At 38.7% G+C, this 18654-nt stretch overlaps 2 protein-coding genes across 6 annotated transcripts in view; both read left to right on the top strand.

Moving 5' to 3' along the window:
* SLC9B2 (solute carrier family 9 member B2) overlaps positions 1-4316 on the top strand; it is a 50992-nt gene extending 46676 nt beyond the window's left edge. For all 3 annotated transcript variants that reach the window (XM_045067081.1, XM_045067082.1, XM_045067080.1), the window contains 2 exons: positions 82-218; positions 3711-4316. In XM_045067081.1, coding sequence (XP_044923016.1) covers positions 82-218; positions 3711-3932 — 359 coding nt within the window. In that variant the 3' untranslated portion in view covers positions 3933-4316. The remainder of the gene's footprint in view (positions 1-81; positions 219-3710) is intronic.
* A 6524-nt stretch (positions 4317-10840) lies between these two features.
* The window catches only part of SLC9B1 (solute carrier family 9 member B1), a 66354-nt gene continuing 58540 nt past the window's right edge, over positions 10841-18654 (top strand). Inside the window, exons 1-3 of one of the 3 annotated variants that reach the window (XM_004748154.3) lie at positions 10841-10993; positions 11238-11367; positions 12004-12237. The gene's annotated coding sequence lies outside the window, so the exon portion shown is untranslated. The remainder of the gene's footprint in view (positions 10994-11237; positions 11368-12003; positions 12238-18654) is intronic. The other 2 variants (XM_004748155.3, XM_004748153.3) reach the window with 2 other exon arrangements.

Genomic DNA, 18654 nt, shown 5'->3' with positions numbered 1-18654 from the left:
TAGTATTTTGAATCAATAACCATGAGATACAGTTTCTCCCCCAGTACTTTATTATGTCTAAAAATTAAATATTTCTTACAGGCCTTTGTGTTGCCATCCTGGGCATTGCAGTATTGATAAGAATTTTGACTACATTTCTGATGGTGTGTTTTGCTGGTTTTAACATCAAGGAAAAGATATTTATTTCTTTTGCATGGCTTCCTAAGGCCACAGTCCAGGTAATGATGGATGGGATGGTGTAGCATTTTAACTCCTATTTCTTTATGACACCCTGAAATTTTAAATAAGAGGGTTTATTCAAATTTGGTTGAAAAGATGTAATCTAAATTTGATTTGTGAAAAGGGTTTTTACTAATCTATTCTTTAAAAGTTTTATTTTACATATACTGATTTCCTAAATATGATGGCTCATTTAAATTTATCTAGATCATCAGCATTATTTTAATCAACTAAAAATCCAATAAATTCCCACACTAACTAGAAAGCAATAGTCATGAGAAGAAAGAGTTTGAATTTTTATCAGTCAGAGCCCTCTAAATCACCCAGAAAGATAGCTGTTAAACCTTTTCATTTCAATATCTTCCAAGAAGAGAGTGAAAAATAAATAGCATGGTGCATCTTAGTATTTGGAAATACTTCAATGTCAGTATAATTGATGATCAGTTATGCTTGACCACAGTCTTTATATATAAAGGAAAAAATTTATTGAAAAGCAACTGAGAAAATGCTTTATTGATTTTCTAGATTATTGGTTGGTAGTAAATTTTTCAAACTAGCTAAAACTTCTGTCAAATATATCAATCCCATTACCCAAAAATTGTACACTGTAATGAATAGGGCATGAAGAGATAGGTGCTTGAAAGTATTAACCAGGTATTTAGTAAAATTTAATTACTAATTAAATTAGAACTGCATAGATTATTTGTTGCAAACATAATTTATTTCTGATTATGTTCTTTATTTTCAAAGTAATTATAGCAAACAATATTGAACTATCTCTTTCTGATTATTTTGCAATTGTTTAAACACGGAAATTTTTGTTTTATGAAATGAAAATCAGATGTCTTCTTTTTTTGTTTTAGATTTATTTATTTGAGAGAGAGAGCATGCACCCAAGTGGGGCGGGGGCCAAGGAAAAAAATCTTACTTGGGGCTCAATCTTACCACCCTGAGATCATGTCCTGAGCCAAATCAAGAATCAGATTTTTTTTTAATTTTTAATTTTTTTATAAACAAATAATGTATTTTTGCTCCCAGGGGTACAGGTCTGTGAATTGCCAGGTTTACACACTTCACAGCACTCACCATATAGCACATACCCTCCCCAATGTCCATAACCCCACCATCCTCTCCCAACTCTCCCCACCAGCAACCCTCAGTTTGTTTTGTGATATTAAGAGTTTCTTATGGTTTGTCTCCCTCCCGATCCCATCTTGTTTCATTTATTCTTTTCCAAACCCCCACGTTGCATCTCCACTTCCTCATATCAGGGAGTCATATGATAGTTGTCTTTCTCCGGTTGAAGAGTCAGATTCTTAACTAAGTCACCCAGGCATCTCCAAGATGAGATGTTCTAAAATTAGGAAGCTTTGGGGGATCTGTATGTGCTATAATTATAAGCCAGATTTTGTGTGGCTGTGGACTTTGGCATTATTCCAGAGAAGTTTTATTTCCATCAGACTTTCAAAGAAGTCTGAGACATAAGGGATAAGAATACTGTGAGGTCAATAGCCAAAACTATGGAAAGAACCTACATGTCCATCAAGAACCTTCTTTATAAATGGATAAAGAAGATGTGATACACACACACGCACACACACACACATACACAAGGGAATACTATGCAGCCATCAAAGGAAATGAAATCTTGCCATTTGCAACGACAGTGGATGGAACTAGAGGGTATTATGCTAAGCGAAATAAGTCAATCAGAGAAAGACAACTATCATATGATCTCCTTGATATGGGGAATCTGAGAGGCAAAGCAGGGGTTTGGGAGGTAGGGAAGGGAAAAATGAAACAAGATGGGATCAGAAGGGAGGCAAACTATAAGAGACTCTTAATCTCACAAAACAAACTGAGGGTTGCCGGGGGAAGAGGGGTAGGGAGAGGGCGATTGGGTTATGGACATTGGGGTGGGCATGTGCTTTGGTGAGTGCTGTGAAGTGTGTAAACCTGGCGATTCATAGACCTCTACCCCTGGGGCTAATAATACATTATATGTTAACTTTTAAAAAGTCAAAAAAAAAATGAATACTGTGAGGTTAGTAGTACAATAAGTGGAACAGTTTCTCCCTCAGAGTATCTTTAGCTTCCTTGCTACCTCTGGTAACTTTAGTGGATAAATATCAAAATAATCACTCTAATAACTTTGGTATGAGGGATGAGTTCCTAAACATTAAAATTTGAAAGATGGCACTCTCCTGCTACCAAAGCCAGTATAAAATAAGGAAATGTTATCAAGAACATGTTGAATAATGCATGTTCATCTTCATTATTACAACAATAATGCATGTTGTAAAGAAGGCTGAAAAACTATCTGTACAGTAATATGAACAGCTGAAACTCAAGAGTTCTATAATAGAAGAGTATATTCAGATATTTGTGGGCAATTAGTAGTCTCTGCCATTGTTTCATGCATACTGATATTTTCTCTTCTGTTTCATTGTCCTAGAGGCTAACGTTGTTGTGTTCTGTGGAACAAGGGAGTAACCAGATTGTTTAATATATTATTTCCAGGGCACCTGGGTGGCTCAGTCTTTAAGCATCTACCTTTGGCTCAGGTCATGATCCCAGGGTCCTGGAATAGAGACCCATATCCAGCTTGCTACTGGGCAGGAAGCCTACTTTCCCTCTCTCACTCCCCCTGCTATGTTCCTGCTCTTGCTGTCTCTCTCTCTGTCAAATAAATAAATAAAATCTATATATATAGATATAGATATGTATATATCTATATATAGATATATATATGTATATATCTATATCTATATCTATATATGCATATGTTATTTTCCGATGTACATTAATGTTGCATTTTGCCTGTAAAAGAGAATAAAAATTTTCATGAAACTTTCCAAAAGAATTAAATCTTAAATAAAATATTTTACCAACTCCTGAGGCAGAAATTAACTAAATGCCTAATAAGATTAACTTCAGGTATTGAAGGAGCTTCTTATTGTCAAGTTTCATGATGTTTAATTAGTTAGCCTCTAAAAGAAGTACCTATTCTTATGGGTTGTTTTTTTGTTGTTTGTTTGTTTTTTTTTCATTTAAAACTTTACCATCTTCCAGTATCACTGCATTTTTTCATTTTTTCATCTTTTTTTTTCTTACTTTGAAATTAGTAAAGATAGAAGAATAAGATGACCAGTAACTCTCATCTTTACTCAGGTGGAATTTAGTATATATGGTATCATGTTCTAGTTAATTAATATCGTGAGTCTGACTTTGCCTTGTGTTTTGACATATATTTGCCTGATATTTTTGTAGCCCTACCTTATGCAAATAGGTACATATAAATCATTATTCTTTCCCCAAGCAGGGAGAGTTTTCAAACAACCAAAACACTGCAGTATACTTTGAAAGAAGACTAATAGAACTTTCTTAGCTGAGCAAAAGAACAGTAATTTGTTTTTGCAAATGACAAAATAATTCAGCTTTTCTCTATGCACTTGTCTTATGTTTCCATTGTTACCTTTAAACTTTTATAGGCTGCCATAGGATCTGTGGCTTTGGACACAGCAAGATCACATGGAGAGAAACAGTTAGAAGAATATGGAATGGATGTGTTGACAGTGGCATTTTTGTCCATCCTCATCACAGCCCCAATTGGAAGTCTACTCATTGGTTTGCTGGGTCCCAGGCTTCTCCGGAAAGCTGAACATCAAAATAAAGGTGAAGAAGTTCAGGAAGAGACCTCTATACAAGTTTAGAGGTGAAAAGAGACAAAGCTGAGTGTAATGATTAGAAAGCTGCTGCCAGAAACTTCTTTTACCAACTAGCGAAGTCTATGTTATCTAGATGCATATTGAGATATGTAATGTTTAAGCTTTAAATGTAATAGAACCAAAAGTGTGGCTATTTATTTAAAGAGCATTTTTAGCCGTCCTTTTCATGTCAGTGGTAATATTCTACATCTCCAACCTAATTTCTTGACCTCTCTTTTTTTTTTTTCAAATACCTCTTAATTGTGTATCTTACATTGTTTAGTAAAATGTACTACCACAATTTATTTTTTTGAGATTTTACCTATTTATTTGACAGAGACACAGCAAGAGAGAGAACACAAGCAGGGGAGTGGGAGAGGGAGAAGCAGGCTCCCCACTGAGCAGTAAACCAGATGCTGGGCTTGATCCTAGGACCCTGGGATCATGACCTGAGCCAAAGGCTGATGCTTAAAGACTGAGCCACCCAGGCTCACCACTACCACAATTTAAAATTAACATGGAAAAGATCAAGTTCAGTATCCTGTTCTACTAACCAACAGCTTGATTTAACTTACTGTTACTGTCATAATTTCATGATTCATGGTCATCTGACCACTCAAACCTTGAAATGTTTTGGACTCCTCTATACTTTTTTATTTTTAAATACCATAATGCAACACTTCATCAGTTTCTACTCCCACTTTTTGTGCCAATCTGCCTCTTCTCCATTTTGACCTCTCTTGTTACCCTTCTGTGAATTATTTTAACTGATTGGTCCCACCAAAGTTTTCAAGTGTGCCAAGTGTCTTCATTGGCTCTTCCTCTTGCACCTATCTAAAGACCTTATCCTTTCTCCTAACTGACAACACAGAGTCTCCCATTTTAGCAGCGCTTCTGAGTTTGCCTTCCCCTGAGGAGTGCCCTGGTTCAGCCCTTTCTTATTTGTTTCTTGTGACCCATATCTTCAGGCTCTTCCTTTGCTGTAGGTGAGAGATAACTGTCAAATTTATGCCCACCTCATAAACGAAATATTAATTAGAGTAAGGTAAAGTGCTATAATGAGAAACCAAAAAATATAGAACTTAAAATAGAAATTTATTTCCCTTTCGTGAAACTGGCTGACTGGTTGATGCTGTCATGATTAGTCAGTTCATGGTTTTCCTTAGAGACCCATGTCCTTCTATCTTGAGGCTCTGACATGTCTTAAGCCCTAAGACAGGTTAAAGATGAATGTCTCCCATGTCTCCTTTCTAGACTTCAGGAAGAAGTGGAGAGGGTGAATCCAAAGCAAGCAATTTATTTTTGAGTAAATGATGTGAATTTGGCCATATATCTCCTCTTACATTCTACTGGTGATGACCACACCCAGCTCTGAAGAGGTCTGATAGTATTACCTCCCACTAAGCATCCTTTAGTGAGATTCTTAGGAGTAAGAAAAGTTCAGATTTGGGAGACAGAGGTACCATTGTATGGAATGTTACCATCACTTAGTAGTATAATCTTGCATGTTAGCAGGCTTTCTAAAGATAGTACCTTAAACTGAAAGAGTGATTTCTATGGCAAGATTTTCAACCATTGTGGCATGCTTGCAGAGAAGACAGTAGAAGAAAGGCTTATCTACATAGGTCACATTTTATCCCACTTACTCAACAGACCATCTTTGCTTTAATGTATCATCTTTAAATTCTCTTTGACTCTAGATCAATTTCTGCCTAGTTGCTAGAATAATTATATTTGAATATAGTTCACAGTGTTTTTCATGGTGTATGTATCCCTGAAGCATTTATTACTTACTCGTCATATCCCTGAACTCAGAACTCTTTAACCCAGAATCCAAAGTTCAGTCTAATCTTAAAGTAGATATTAAAATGTGTGAAATGAATAGATTATAAATATTCTGATACTACCAAGATGATTTGCATAAAGCCTATCCATTCCTCTTTTGTCCTTAGACTGCTGTTCCAGATCCTTTCTCCATGACTTTTACCTCTATTTAAAAGCAGCTTAATTTTTATTAAGCTTACATATTATGAAGCCATAACAGTTTTATTTTTACATCAGCCTGATGTTGGTTACTCTGTGGTACTGTGTTTTCTTCTAGTTCATGCTCTTTATTTGGATTGTATTAATTTACACAAAAATTCAGATAGATATTTCAAACTGAACTTAATTGGTTAGGTGTACATTGGTGGCAGCAACATAAAGCCAATGTTCATCTGGTTCTCTCTTTTGACAGGCTCTAAAACCAGATTCATTCAACAAAGACTTAATGGAAGTTTTTGATGACCTAAGCACATCATCAAAACTGCTATTGTTCCTGTCCTTAAGGATCTGTCAGTCTGATGGAGGAGACAGATAAGAGATTTCAAAACAGTATGATAAGTGCTATAAAGCAGCAAATATGGGAGTCAAGAAGGCTCATAACAGGAGCACCCACCTAACCCAGGGGTAGTGTAGTTTAGGCACAGCTTCCAGAGAAAATAGGGTCTTGGCTAGGATGTGGGAGATGATTAAGACTTAGACAGCAAAAGGCATGTGACCCAGAAGGGTGCTGCAGTTAGTGCTAGGTCCCACATTCTCCAATAGTTTTTGAGGCTCCAAACGCTTATTAACTTATAAAAAAAATACAAACGCTTATTAACTTATAAAAAATACAACTGGTATAAGTAAATAAGAATGTTGTTATAAATAGTCAAGACCCCAAAGAAGAATGAGAAGTGGAAATTCACAGTGTAGAAAGGGCGGAAGAAGCCATTTAGCCACTACCAATAGCCTGTTGCATTTTGGAGAGCATGCAGCGAGTTCTCCTTCTCCTCAGTGAGCAGCCACCATCTAAATCTCTAAATGTCCAGTATGGGCCTGTGCAGGGCTCACCATTGAAGCCTCAGGTTTATCACCACATTGTGAGTCACAGCTGTCCACTTGGTTGGTGAACTCAGAGTTAACCTGATATAGAGTGTTGACTCAGGTCAACCAAACCTACCCAACCCCAACCACAGATAGAAACAATTACTCTAACCCCTGAGTCCCTATAAAAGGGATGTATGTATCCTACAAAAGGGATATATATAAAAGAGAAGATACTTCTGTCAGAACACTTATAACTCTTTTTTCAGTTTGTCTACATTCTTGTCTCCTATGAAATCAGCTCCTTAGGAGTGAGAGCCTTGTCTTGGTTATCTTTGGACCCTCACTAGTTTGCACATGGCATGAAATACAGTAAGCAATTAATAAACATTTATTGGCTGAATTGCTGAGGGGATCCTCTTCCAGTATAGAAAACCACTTGCCGGGGCACCTGGGTGACTCAGTGGGCTAAGCCTCTGACTTCAGCTCAGGTCACGGTCTCAGGGTCCTGGGATCAACCCTGGCATCGGGGCTCTCTGCTCATTGGGGAGCCTTTTTCCCCCTCTCTCTCTCTGCCTGCCTCTCTGCCTACTTGTGATCTCTCTCTCTGCCAAATAAATAAAACAAAATAAAATCTTTAAAAAAAAGAAAACCACTTGCCACATAATAGTTCAGATCTTAGTCTCCTTGCTCTGTCTTAGTCTCTTTGGGCTGCTATAAAAGATACCACAGACTGAGTGACTTAAACAACACACAATTATTTTCTCATAGTTCTGAAGGATGGAAGTCCAACATGAGGGTGCTAGCATAATCAGGTTCTACTGAGGGCTCTCTTCTGAGCTTGCTTATGGCCTCTTTCTTGCTATGTTCCCACGTGGTAGGGAAAGAGATGAGAATGGGGTGGGAGAGGGGGAGTATGTACACTCTCTGGTATCTTTTCTTACAAGCACACGAATCCCATCATGAGGGCCCCACCCTCATGACCTCACCTAATCCTAATAACCTCCAAAGGCCCCATCTCACAGAACAGCACCTCGGGGATTAGGGTTTCAACATACGAATTTGGGGAAAACAGTCCACAACAAGGAGGTCATACTTCAAGAACACTTCTAAAAAAATTACTATAAGTACTTGTTCTACCATGTCCTTTTTTCTCTATGATCAGTTCCATCCATCTCTCCTCCAAGAGGTTTTTTTGTTTTTTTATTTGGGGGGGCGTGGCTGATTAGGCTTCAGCTCTAAATTGTTTTCACATCCCAGTATTTTTCTCTCTTTTTAACTCCAGATAACCTTGATTGGACCTGGGTGTCCTTAAAGTTTCCTCAGCCACATATTTGCAAATGATCTCATCCTTTACGCTCTTTAAAAATAGTATTTTTTTCCTGATTGCAAGATAAGACATTTTCACCGCAAAAAATTTAGAGCACAGGAAAGTACAAGGAACAAAACTGAAACTACTCAATGTAAACATCCACTTTATTTTCATTCTTTTACATTTTACTCTTGCAGTTCAAAGGATGTCTTAAAGATACATCATCCACTGAATTAGGTGAAAGGCATCATAAATACTTTATATTTGACTTCTGTGAAGATATACAGATTGAAGAACTTTTATTGTATATAATGAATACTGAACTTTCCAAATACTCATTCAGTCACCTGGTAATTGTCAAATATTCATTTTGCAATGAATAAAACTGACAAATCCTTACCTTCATGGAGCTTATGTTTTAAAATCCATTCATTCACTCACTCAGAATGCACTCATAATACTCTACTAGATGCCAGGAATTATGCTAAATACCCAGGAATTCAGCAATGGCCAAGATGTTCAAGGGCTCTGCTTAATGGAACTTGATTTCTAGTGGGAAATGGACACTGTAGAGAATACAAATATGAATAAGACATGATACTTTTCTTCAAGAATTGGATCTTCAATTTAAATTGATGTATTAATATTAGAGAGTAAGAAAAAGAAGGAGAGAACGAGGTCATGAATGGGCATATTAGGAAAGTTTGAAATAGTAAAGACTGGAATATAATAAAAATTGGCACTTAAGGTTGATAAAGAAAATTAGTGACAGGAGGATTGGAAAAGAAAATCGACAGTTAAATTGTACCAAATAGATCACTGACCACATTTCTATCTTTATTACTTGATCACCTTTCAATTTATTGCTTCCCAATGTACAAAACCATTTATATAGAAGACATTTTTAAAGCAATTTTTATCATGTCAAATTTAGTGAAAAATGCTATCATTAATAAGTTTCTCTTCATTCCTCAAAAGTGTTTTGTTTTCAATGACATGGTTGCAATCATGTAATCAACTTCATTATTAAGTTACTATTGAGTTTTTATAAGAAAATGCATCAATGTTTTTTGAACCATTATTAAATTTTCATCATGTTATCTTTAAATAAATGAAGGACATTATTTTTTAAATCTTTCAGAACATTGTATTTCTAGATGAATAGTTTATGTAGTTCTTTGTAAGCAGTGGGAATTGCTTTGCAATTTAGGAGTAGGTAACACAGGTTTTAGTTGATGAGCCCAAATTAAATCTGGTTTGAGCCTTCCGATGAGAATTCCAAAATCCCACTTGTTGATGTGCCTCCATCCTCCTTAGATGGACCCTAAAGCACTAAACTCTTCAGTAGTTCATTGCATCTGGAGCACAGAGCATGGCCCTGGAGGCTATCAGACTCCTCTCAAAAGCCTTCCTAACCAACGCTACCATTTTGACCGCCACCAGTACCCTGTTTTTCACTTCGCTGCCAGGAGAACAAAGCATTTCCCTAATGCTATAATCACAAAAAATCTGGCCTACTCTCCTGAAACAAGGGAGAAAATAACTTTCAGTCCTTGCTGGAATGCATACACCATGCTAAAGATGAAGATTTTTTTTTTTTTTTATCACCCAATAAAGAACTGTAATTTAAGTCAGATTTTAAAGGATAAATAAGAAAAAGGGAAAGAGAACACGCTTGATCGCTTGATAGAATAACTTTAGGGGCGCCTGCGTGAGTCGGTTAAACGTCCTACTCTTGATTCCGGCTCGTGATCTCAGGGTCTGGGATGGAGCGCCTCCTAGGGTTGGAGCCTGCCTGGGATTCTCTCTCCCTCCGCCCTGCCTCCATTCCCCACCCACCCCAACCCCCACTCCTAGGCATACACTCTCTCTCTCTCTCAATAATAATAATAATAATAATAATAACTTCAAAAAAACCCCACATAGGCTAAAAGGATTACAGTGTGTGCAGGAGTTGAAGTTCTTTGGAGTAGCAGGAGCAAAGTTAGACAAGGGCAGTTTATAAGAAATTTGGACTTAATCCAATGACAGTTGTTTATCATCTTTTAGGAATCTTGGAGATTCCATCAGAGGAGGCTTAGGATTAAGAATCCAAAGCTTCTAGGGGCCCACCCTCAACTAGAGTAGCTCTGCTTTCGTTTCATAAGAAGGTCTCCACTTAAGATTTCATGGGGGGAAAAAATAGGTTTTTGGTAATAACAGGACACTGAGTGTTTGCTTTGTACCAAGCCCTGCTCCAGACACTTGTCATGTATCAGTTCATTTTTCTCACACCACCAGCAACCACGTCCTCTACAGCAGAGAAAACGGAAGCTCGGGCCGGCTCCGTATTTGTCTGTCATCCCATAGCTATAGAGTGGCAGTGCTGAAATTTGAGCCCAGACAGTCTTAACCACAGAGACTGATATTTACAACTGATATTTCAGCTGACTGAAGAGGAAACATAATGTGAGTTGTGACAAGTCACTTCTGGCGGGTGCCGCCGCCTGGTGCTGCTTTTTGGCTGAAGGGCCCTGTGATGTCTACCCTGTCCCTGGACTTTGACAACCCAATAGATCAATATTCACAAGAGACGTGGAAAGGAAAGGGTCGAACAAACTGACAGCACACCAGTCGGTTCCAGCAAACCCCAAAACCCTCACCTCGGCAGGCCAGAGCTCCCACCACGCCGCTCAATGGCGCTTCCGCCACTAGCCCCGCCCCGCCCCGCCAGGCCCCGCCCAGACCCCGCCCAGACCCCGCCCCGCCGCCCTCCGCGGAGCCAGCGGCGGTAAGCTCGGCCCTAGCGGCCCGCGCGAGGGTTGGGTCTCGGCGGCTTTCTCCCGCCCGCGCGGCGCGTGGTGTACGCGGCGGTTGCTGGGCGCCAGGGCCGCTCCCGGGGTAGCGAGGGATGCTGAAGGAATTGTAGGTACGGTCCATTTTTCTCAACTCTCTCCCTTTCCAGGCCCTTGGGCACTCCTGGTCCCTGGTCTCCCGCGGTCCTTCCCTTCCTGCGGACCTGAGGAACTCCTTACCTCCCGCTGCAGCAGGATGCGTAGCTCCGAGGCTGGGGAAACAGCCACGAACCCTCTCCCTGACTCGTTGCTGTACTCCCTCATCCCACATCTCTTCTTTATTCTTTCCCTTCTTCCTCTGTTTCTCTCGTTTTGCAGGTAATTCGCAAGTAAGAAAAAAGAGGTCTGTCAGTCAAGATTGACTGCAAAAGTAATTTGATTAAGGGCAGACTGTTGTACAAACGGTGACTATCTGCAGATGAACCTTAACATGCTCTTGTGACTGGAGGTGTGTTCCAGGATTCGTTGCTTATTATCCCTGGAAGACCTTCCTCCCTAATTTACCCTCCTCGCGTTCCCCCGGCCCCAGCCCCTTTCTGTTGGCTTTATCACAGGGGACAAGCCCCTTAGATCAATGCTTTTGAAGGATTAAGGACAGTTGTTGCACAGGGACCAGGTGTCCAGTTCATCATTCAGGAGTGGTAAGAGCTCTGCAGGCCCTACCAAGTCCCTGACACCCGTCGATGTGTGCCCTAGAGTCTGTGAAAAATTAGATGGTGCAATGGGAGAGGAGCACTTGACCCCCATACTCCCTAATTTTCCATGAGGATAAATAGAATTGATATTTGTGCAACAGCACTGTGGAAAAGTAACACTTGTTACTATCGCAACTAAAGAATTCATGACCCCGGATGGTGTAGTTACTATGTGCCTATGAAAAGGGCATTCATATTTATTGCCTTCTGTGAGTACCAAAATTTATATAGCTTTTTATCAGTTGGCTCTTGTCATGAGCTCCCACCCATTACCAGACAAAAGGAAAGAGGCTTGTGCAGTAGGGGTACTATATAAATAACATGTTTATGCTACCTCTCATTTTGTACATTATTTGCATATTCATATGCTGTTTATACATTTCTGTCAGATGGAGTTGGCTCACAAAATTCCAGTTACTGAAGAGGGAACTAAACACAGATTAAACAGTACCTGAACTTAGTATAATATACATTCAGTAAATATTGAAGGAATAAATGGATGAGATCCTCAAGGAGTCATGCCTTATACACCTTTGTAGTCCCTGGACGCAGAGCCAAGTCTAGCTCCAGGAAGTTCGCAAATGTGAGAGAGGTTGAGTGACTCACTCAGGAACGGGAGTTCAGTAAGTATCCTTAGGGAGCTACTATTTTGCCATTATTCGGAATAAATGGTAAAAAAAAGACTGGCAAGATCCCCATTCTCATGGAACTTAAAATTTAGTGAAAAGGGAAACAAGATACGAACAAGGAAAATTTGGATAATGTTAAGTGACTTGAAGAAGTAAAACAGTATGAAGTGAGAGAGATACTGGGGAAGAAGTTGCTTTAGATTTATTTGTTATGGAAGGGCTCTCCAAAGAGCTAACATTTGTACTGAGACCTCAGTGATGTAAAAAAGCCAACCACAGAAATATTAAGGATCAGAGCACTGCAGTTAAAGGACACTCCAATTGCAGAAATCTTACAGTAGGAAAGAGCTTGGCTCTTTCAGGGAACACCATAAGATTTCTGTAGCTGGAATATGGATAAAGTGGTGTAATATGACTTTAATGAGATAAGTAGGAGCCAAATCACATAGGGCTTTGAATAGGTCATGGGGATCTATCTACCCATGGAATAAGTTTGGAATTCATTTAAAGTGTGATGATAAACAAGCAGGGAGTTTTCTGGAAGGGAGTAATATAATCTGATTTACATTGAAAAAAAGATGTGTTCTTCCTGTTATGTGGTTAATGTATCATAGGGATTGGGGGAAAAGAGTAGTAGCAGAAGATAGTTGTGATCCAGGAAGAAATGACAGTAGTTTGGTCTTAAGTGGTATAAGAAGTGGATGGGTATGAAATGTATTTGTAGGCAGAACCTACAGACTTGATGATGATACGAATATTGGGGTTAGAAAAAAAGAGAAGCTCCTAGGCTCTTCTCTTTAATTTGAGTGGATGGTTGTGCCATATACCAAATGAAAAAGACTAAAGAAGAAAATGTGTGTGTGTGTGGGGGGGTTACTTTGCTCACCTTCAGTTTGATATGTTTATTAGAAATCCAAAGTAAGTCCTGTGTCTTGAGTTCTGTGTAAGGAACCAAAGATACAAAGTTGAGATTTATCAGCACATAGAAAAAAACTGCCTGGAGAAAGTGTATTCATAGAAAGCATTCCAATGATTAGAGGTAAAGCAGAAGAAAAGAAGCAAGCAAAGGAGATGGTGAAGGAGTAGCTCAGGAAGTAGGAAGAAAACCCAAGAATGCGGTGGCCTAAGAGCCAAGACAACAAAGCATGGCTAGTGTTATTGAAACATACTGAAAAATCAAATAAAGAGATCTGATCATTGGATTTTGGCAACATGTAGTAGTTATGTGCCTTGACAAGCAAAATGAAGAGAAAATGTAATGCGAAGAAATAAACAGCACTATAGATATCTCATGATATTTCATGAAGAAGAGTGAGAAATGTAGGTAATAGAGGAATACGTGGGGTCAAAGTAGAATTCTCAAAGATGGGAATACTGAAGTGTGTTTCTAGGCTAATGGGAATTATTCCATAGAGGAGAAAAATTATAGTATAAGAGAGAATGTGTATATTTTAAGAGTGAAGTCTTTGATAAAACAAGAGGGAATAGGATCCAGGGAATATGTAGATGTATTGGCTCAGAAACATGAACATAAAATTTATAGTAATAGGAAGAAAGGCAATGAGTATAGATAGCCATGCAGGCAGATGAATAGATTCAGTGATCTCAGGAGAGAGTTTCTGCCTGATACTGATTCTCTTTTTCTCAAGAAAGTAGAAGGTCTGAGGCTAGATCAGTAAGGAGAGAGAGGAAGAATGTTTGGGTAGAAGGTTTAAGGGGTGAGAAGAAGACATAAAATAGACATTTTATTTTATTATTTTTTTAAGACTTTATTTATTTATTTGACAGAACACAAGAACGGGGAGCAGCAGGCAGAGGGAGTGGGAGAAGCAGGCTTCCCAGAGCAAGGACCCTGATGCTGTGCTTGATTCTAGGGCCCTAGGATCATGACCTGAGCTGAAGGCAGACACCTAACTAACTGAGCCACCCAGATGCCCTAAAATATCATTCTAAAGGACAGAAGGCTGTCATACTTGCCTTGGTCTGTGTGGGCTGCTCTAACAAAATAGCATAGACTAGGTAGCTTATAAACAATTTTATTTCTCATAGTTCTAGAAGCTGGGAAGTCCAAGATCAAGGTGCTGGCAGAGTCAGTGTCTGGGGAGAACCCTATTTCTGGTTCACAGTAGCCAAAATGGAATAAGCTCTCAGGAACTTTCATCCAGGGTATTTATCCCATTCATGAGGGTTCTGTCCTCATGACCTACTCATATACCAAAGACCCCCACCTCACAATGCCATCACCTTAGGGGTTAGGATTTGAACATATGAATTTTGAGGGGATACAAATATTCAGTCAATAGCAATACTAGAAAAGCATAGAGTACATAGCTGGGTAGGATCAAGTGCCCATTTGAGATTTGTGGCCTTATTAGTGGGTAGCTGAGATAGGGTGGAGGAAAAGATCATAATAGCCAAGGAGTCATAAGACCAGACTGTTGGGAGGGTTGGCTTCCTGGTTATTAGTGATAAATTAGTGACTGAGCAAGTTCTTGAACCCAGATATCCTGACTTCCCAGCTCAATAGGTTACCATTTTATTGATAAATGACTCACAGCATTATTCTTTGGTGCCACCTCCCCTTCCAGTTAACATTAAGAAAAAAAAAAAAAAAAGACTTGATTTTTTTTTCATCCATGTTTCTAAATTCTAGATTTTCATAGGCTGCTGCTTTTTTCTCTCTTATCCCCTTTAATATTTACTTGTTAAATTTTAGGTTTGATTTTGTTGTGTGGGGGCTTTTCTTTTAACCACTTCCATCAATATGTGTTTATTAAATTGCAAAACCCTAACTCTTAAATAGTAAAGTGGGGATGAAGGATGAAATTTGGAAATCCTGTTGCCTATAGAGCTGGAATGACCAGTAATAGGGAGACTTAATTTGCATTTACTCATATAATAATAATAATAATAATAGTATATAACAATAATAGACAGCATTCGGGTAGCCTTTTGCATTTTATAATATGCTTTTTTTCTTATTTTTTAAAATTTTTTTATTTTTTTATAAACATATAATGTAATTTTAGCCCCAGGGGTATAGGTCTGTGAATCGCCAGGTTTACACACTTCACAGCATTCACCGTAGCACATACCCTCCCCAAAGTCCATAACCCCACCACCTTCTCCCGACCCCCCTACCCCCAGCAACCCTCAGTTTGTTTTGTGAGATTAAGAGTCACTTATGGTTTGTTTCCCTCCTGATCCCATCTTGTTTCGTTTCTTCTTCTTCTACCCCCCAACCCCCCACATTGCATCTCTACTTCCTCATATCAGGGAGATCATGTGATAGTTGTCTTTCTCTGAATGACTTATTTTCCTAAGCATGATACCCTCTAGTTCCATCCACATTGTCGCAAATGGCAAGATTTCATTTCTTTTGATGGCTGCATAGTATTCCATTGTTTATATATACCACATCTTTATCCGTTCATCTGTTGATGGACATCTAGGTTCTTTCCATAGTTTGACTATTGTGGACATTGCTGCTATAAACATTGAGGTGCACGTGCCCCTTCAGATCACTACGTTTGTATCTTTAGAGTAAATACCCAGTATTGCAATTGTTGGGTCATAGCGTAGCTCTATTTTCAACTTTTTGAGGAACCTCCATGCTATTTTCCAGAGTGGTTGCACTAGCTTGCATCCCCACCAACAGTGTAGGAGGGTTCCACTTTCTCCACACCCTCGCCAGCATCTGTCGTTTCCTGACTTGTTAATTTTAGCCATTCTGATTGGTGTGAGGTGGTATCTCATTGTGGTTTTGATTTGTATTTCCCAGATGCCGAGTGATGTGGAACATTTTTTCATGTGTCTGTTGGCCATCTGGATGTCTTCTTTGCAGAAATGTCTGTTCATGTCCTCTGCCCATTTCTTGATTGGATTATTTGTTCTTTGGGTGTTGAGTTTGCTAAGCTCTTTATAGATTTTGGATACTAGCCATTTATCTGATATGTCGTTTGCAAATATCTTCTCCCATTCTGTCAGTTGTCTTTTGGTTTTGTTAACTGTTTCCTTTGCTGTGCAAAAGCTTTTGATCTTGATGAAATCCCAAGAGTTCATTTTTGCCCTTGCTTCCCTTGCCTTTGGCGATGCTGCTAGGAAGATGCTGCTGCAGCTGAGGTCAAAGAGGTTGCTGCCTGTGTTCTCCTCAAGGATTTTGATGGATTCCTTTCTCACATTGAGGTCCTTCATCCATTTTGAGTCTATTTTCATGTGTGGTGTAAGGAAATGGTCCAATTTCATTTTTCTGCATGTGGCTGTCCAATTTTCCCAACACCAATTGTTGAACAGACTGTCTTTTTTCATTGGACACTCTTTCCTGCTTTGTCGAAGATTAGTTGACCATATAGTTGAGGGTCTCTATTCTGTTCCATTGATCTGTGTGTCTGTTTTTGTGCCAGTACCATACTGTCTTGATGATGACAGCTTTGTAATAGAGCTTGAAGTCCAGAATTTGGCTTTCTTTTTCAATATTCCTTTGGCGATTCGAGGTCTTTTCTGGTTCCATATAAATTTTAGGACTGTTTGTTCCATTTCTTTGAAAAAAAAATGGATGGGATATTCATTTTATGTTTTTATTTTCTCTTATCTCTTTTAATTTTATAACTACCTTTTTCAGATGAGGACACTGAGGCTCAGAAAGGTTAAGGGTCTTGATCAAGGACACCTACCTAGTAAGTGGCAGAATTATTAACCACAGTGTTCTGACAACAAGTCCCATATTTTTTAGTGTAGTAGTTTGTCTCTTTGCTTTTTATACTTTATTATGTCCAAAATGATATCAAAGAAAAACAGCTAGGTAGAAAGTAATGGCTGGCAAGAGGCCTTTTACAATTCAAAAACTTTTTCTGTATGTTTAAAATTCAACAGTTAATGAGATTAGATAATTACCTACCATCTGTGTTAGGTAATTTAAAGAACTCAGAGATGATTATGAAATCACTGATTTAATCTAGTAGGGAAATGCAAGTCACTAAACAGCATTTCTTGCACCCTCTCCCAAGCACATTTTATATGTGCTTCCACAATACCCTGTATTGACTAAACTCTATGTACAAAGGAGAATTAATTCAGTACCAGTTACACAGTGGGCTGTCAGTGAATATTTGTCAAATAATAGCATGATGATAGTTAAACGAGCAATTGTAATAGTGAGATGAATGCTGTGGTAAGGGATGGATGCTGTGATAAGGATGCATCCTAAAGGGAAATTCTAAAGGGAGGAGCTCAACACTGATAGAGAGTTATTTGTACAAAAAACAGTGGTGTAGGGTTGGAAGACAATATACAGAATATATAAAGTCTCAGAGATATGAGGGTTGGCAAGTTTAAAGAACTAAAATACAGCTGAAGTTTAAAAAGCCAAGTAAAAAATGAGATTGGCAAGGACAAGTTTAGCCCTTATTAAAGTGAGTTCCATAGCTGAGTTTGAGTTTGGACATTTTTCTTCTATGGGGAGCCATTGAGAAATATTAGGCAGGAAGTTGCCATAATCATGCTATATTTTAGATTATGCTGCACTGTGGACATTAAAAAGGGAGGCCCAAGACTGGAAGTAGGGAGAACCAGTTGAAACATCATTACAGAGCTTATGGGAAAAGGTGCCTATAGCCTGGACTGGAACAGCAGCAATTTATAATGAGAGCAGTGGACAAAATTTTCAGTTACTTAGGAGCTTGTATTAACATGATTTACTAATCAGTGGATATCAGCAGGGAAGGAGAAGGAATGACTCCTTGGTTTCTAGTTTCAGCAACAGGTAGATGGTGGCTTTGTTCTCTGAAATAGGAAATTCTCTGAAGAAGGAATAGACTTAGTGGGGGAAGGTTTTGAGTTCAGTTGTGCATATATTGAGCTTAAGATGCTTGTAAACACAATGAAGTAGAGATATCCAGTAAGTACTTAAATACACTATTTAGAAACTCAACAGAGCTTCTCTAGGCAGACTCATCAGCATATTGCTCATAATTGGAGCCATGAGAATAAAATAAATTTCTTAAGAAATGTATATAGAAGAAGAAGAGAAGAGGGGATAGGGAAGAGTGCTGAGGAACCCCAACACTCAAAGGATGGATAGAGAAAAAGAAGACCAAGAAAGGACAACCAGAGAGCTAGAACGAAGGTTGGACAAGTGATAATATGATGTGAGAATTCAAAAAAAGAAAGACGACTTAGTTTTGTGCAATGCCTTATAGGAAATTCTGTTGGAAAGACCCTTAACCAATACATTTCATTTACAAAGAAGAGATGCAGTGGTAAAGTATTACAAGCAAAGAAAACAAAAAATGCATGGGAGAACAAGTAACAGTGTAATGTGACTGAAATGTAGAATCAAGAGAACTAGAGAGAAAACCATGATAGTTTGATGCCCTATCGTGGAAAACCACGGATTCTGGGTAAATTGTTGGT

This window comes from Mustela putorius, unplaced genomic scaffold (assembly GCF_011764305.1).
Source record: "Mustela putorius furo isolate JIRA1106 unplaced genomic scaffold, ASM1176430v1.1 tig00003871_pilon_pilon_pilon, whole genome shotgun sequence".
NCBI lineage: Eukaryota > Metazoa > Chordata > Mammalia > Carnivora > Mustelidae > Mustela > Mustela putorius.
This window is presented reverse-complemented; position numbering and strand designations above follow the sequence as displayed.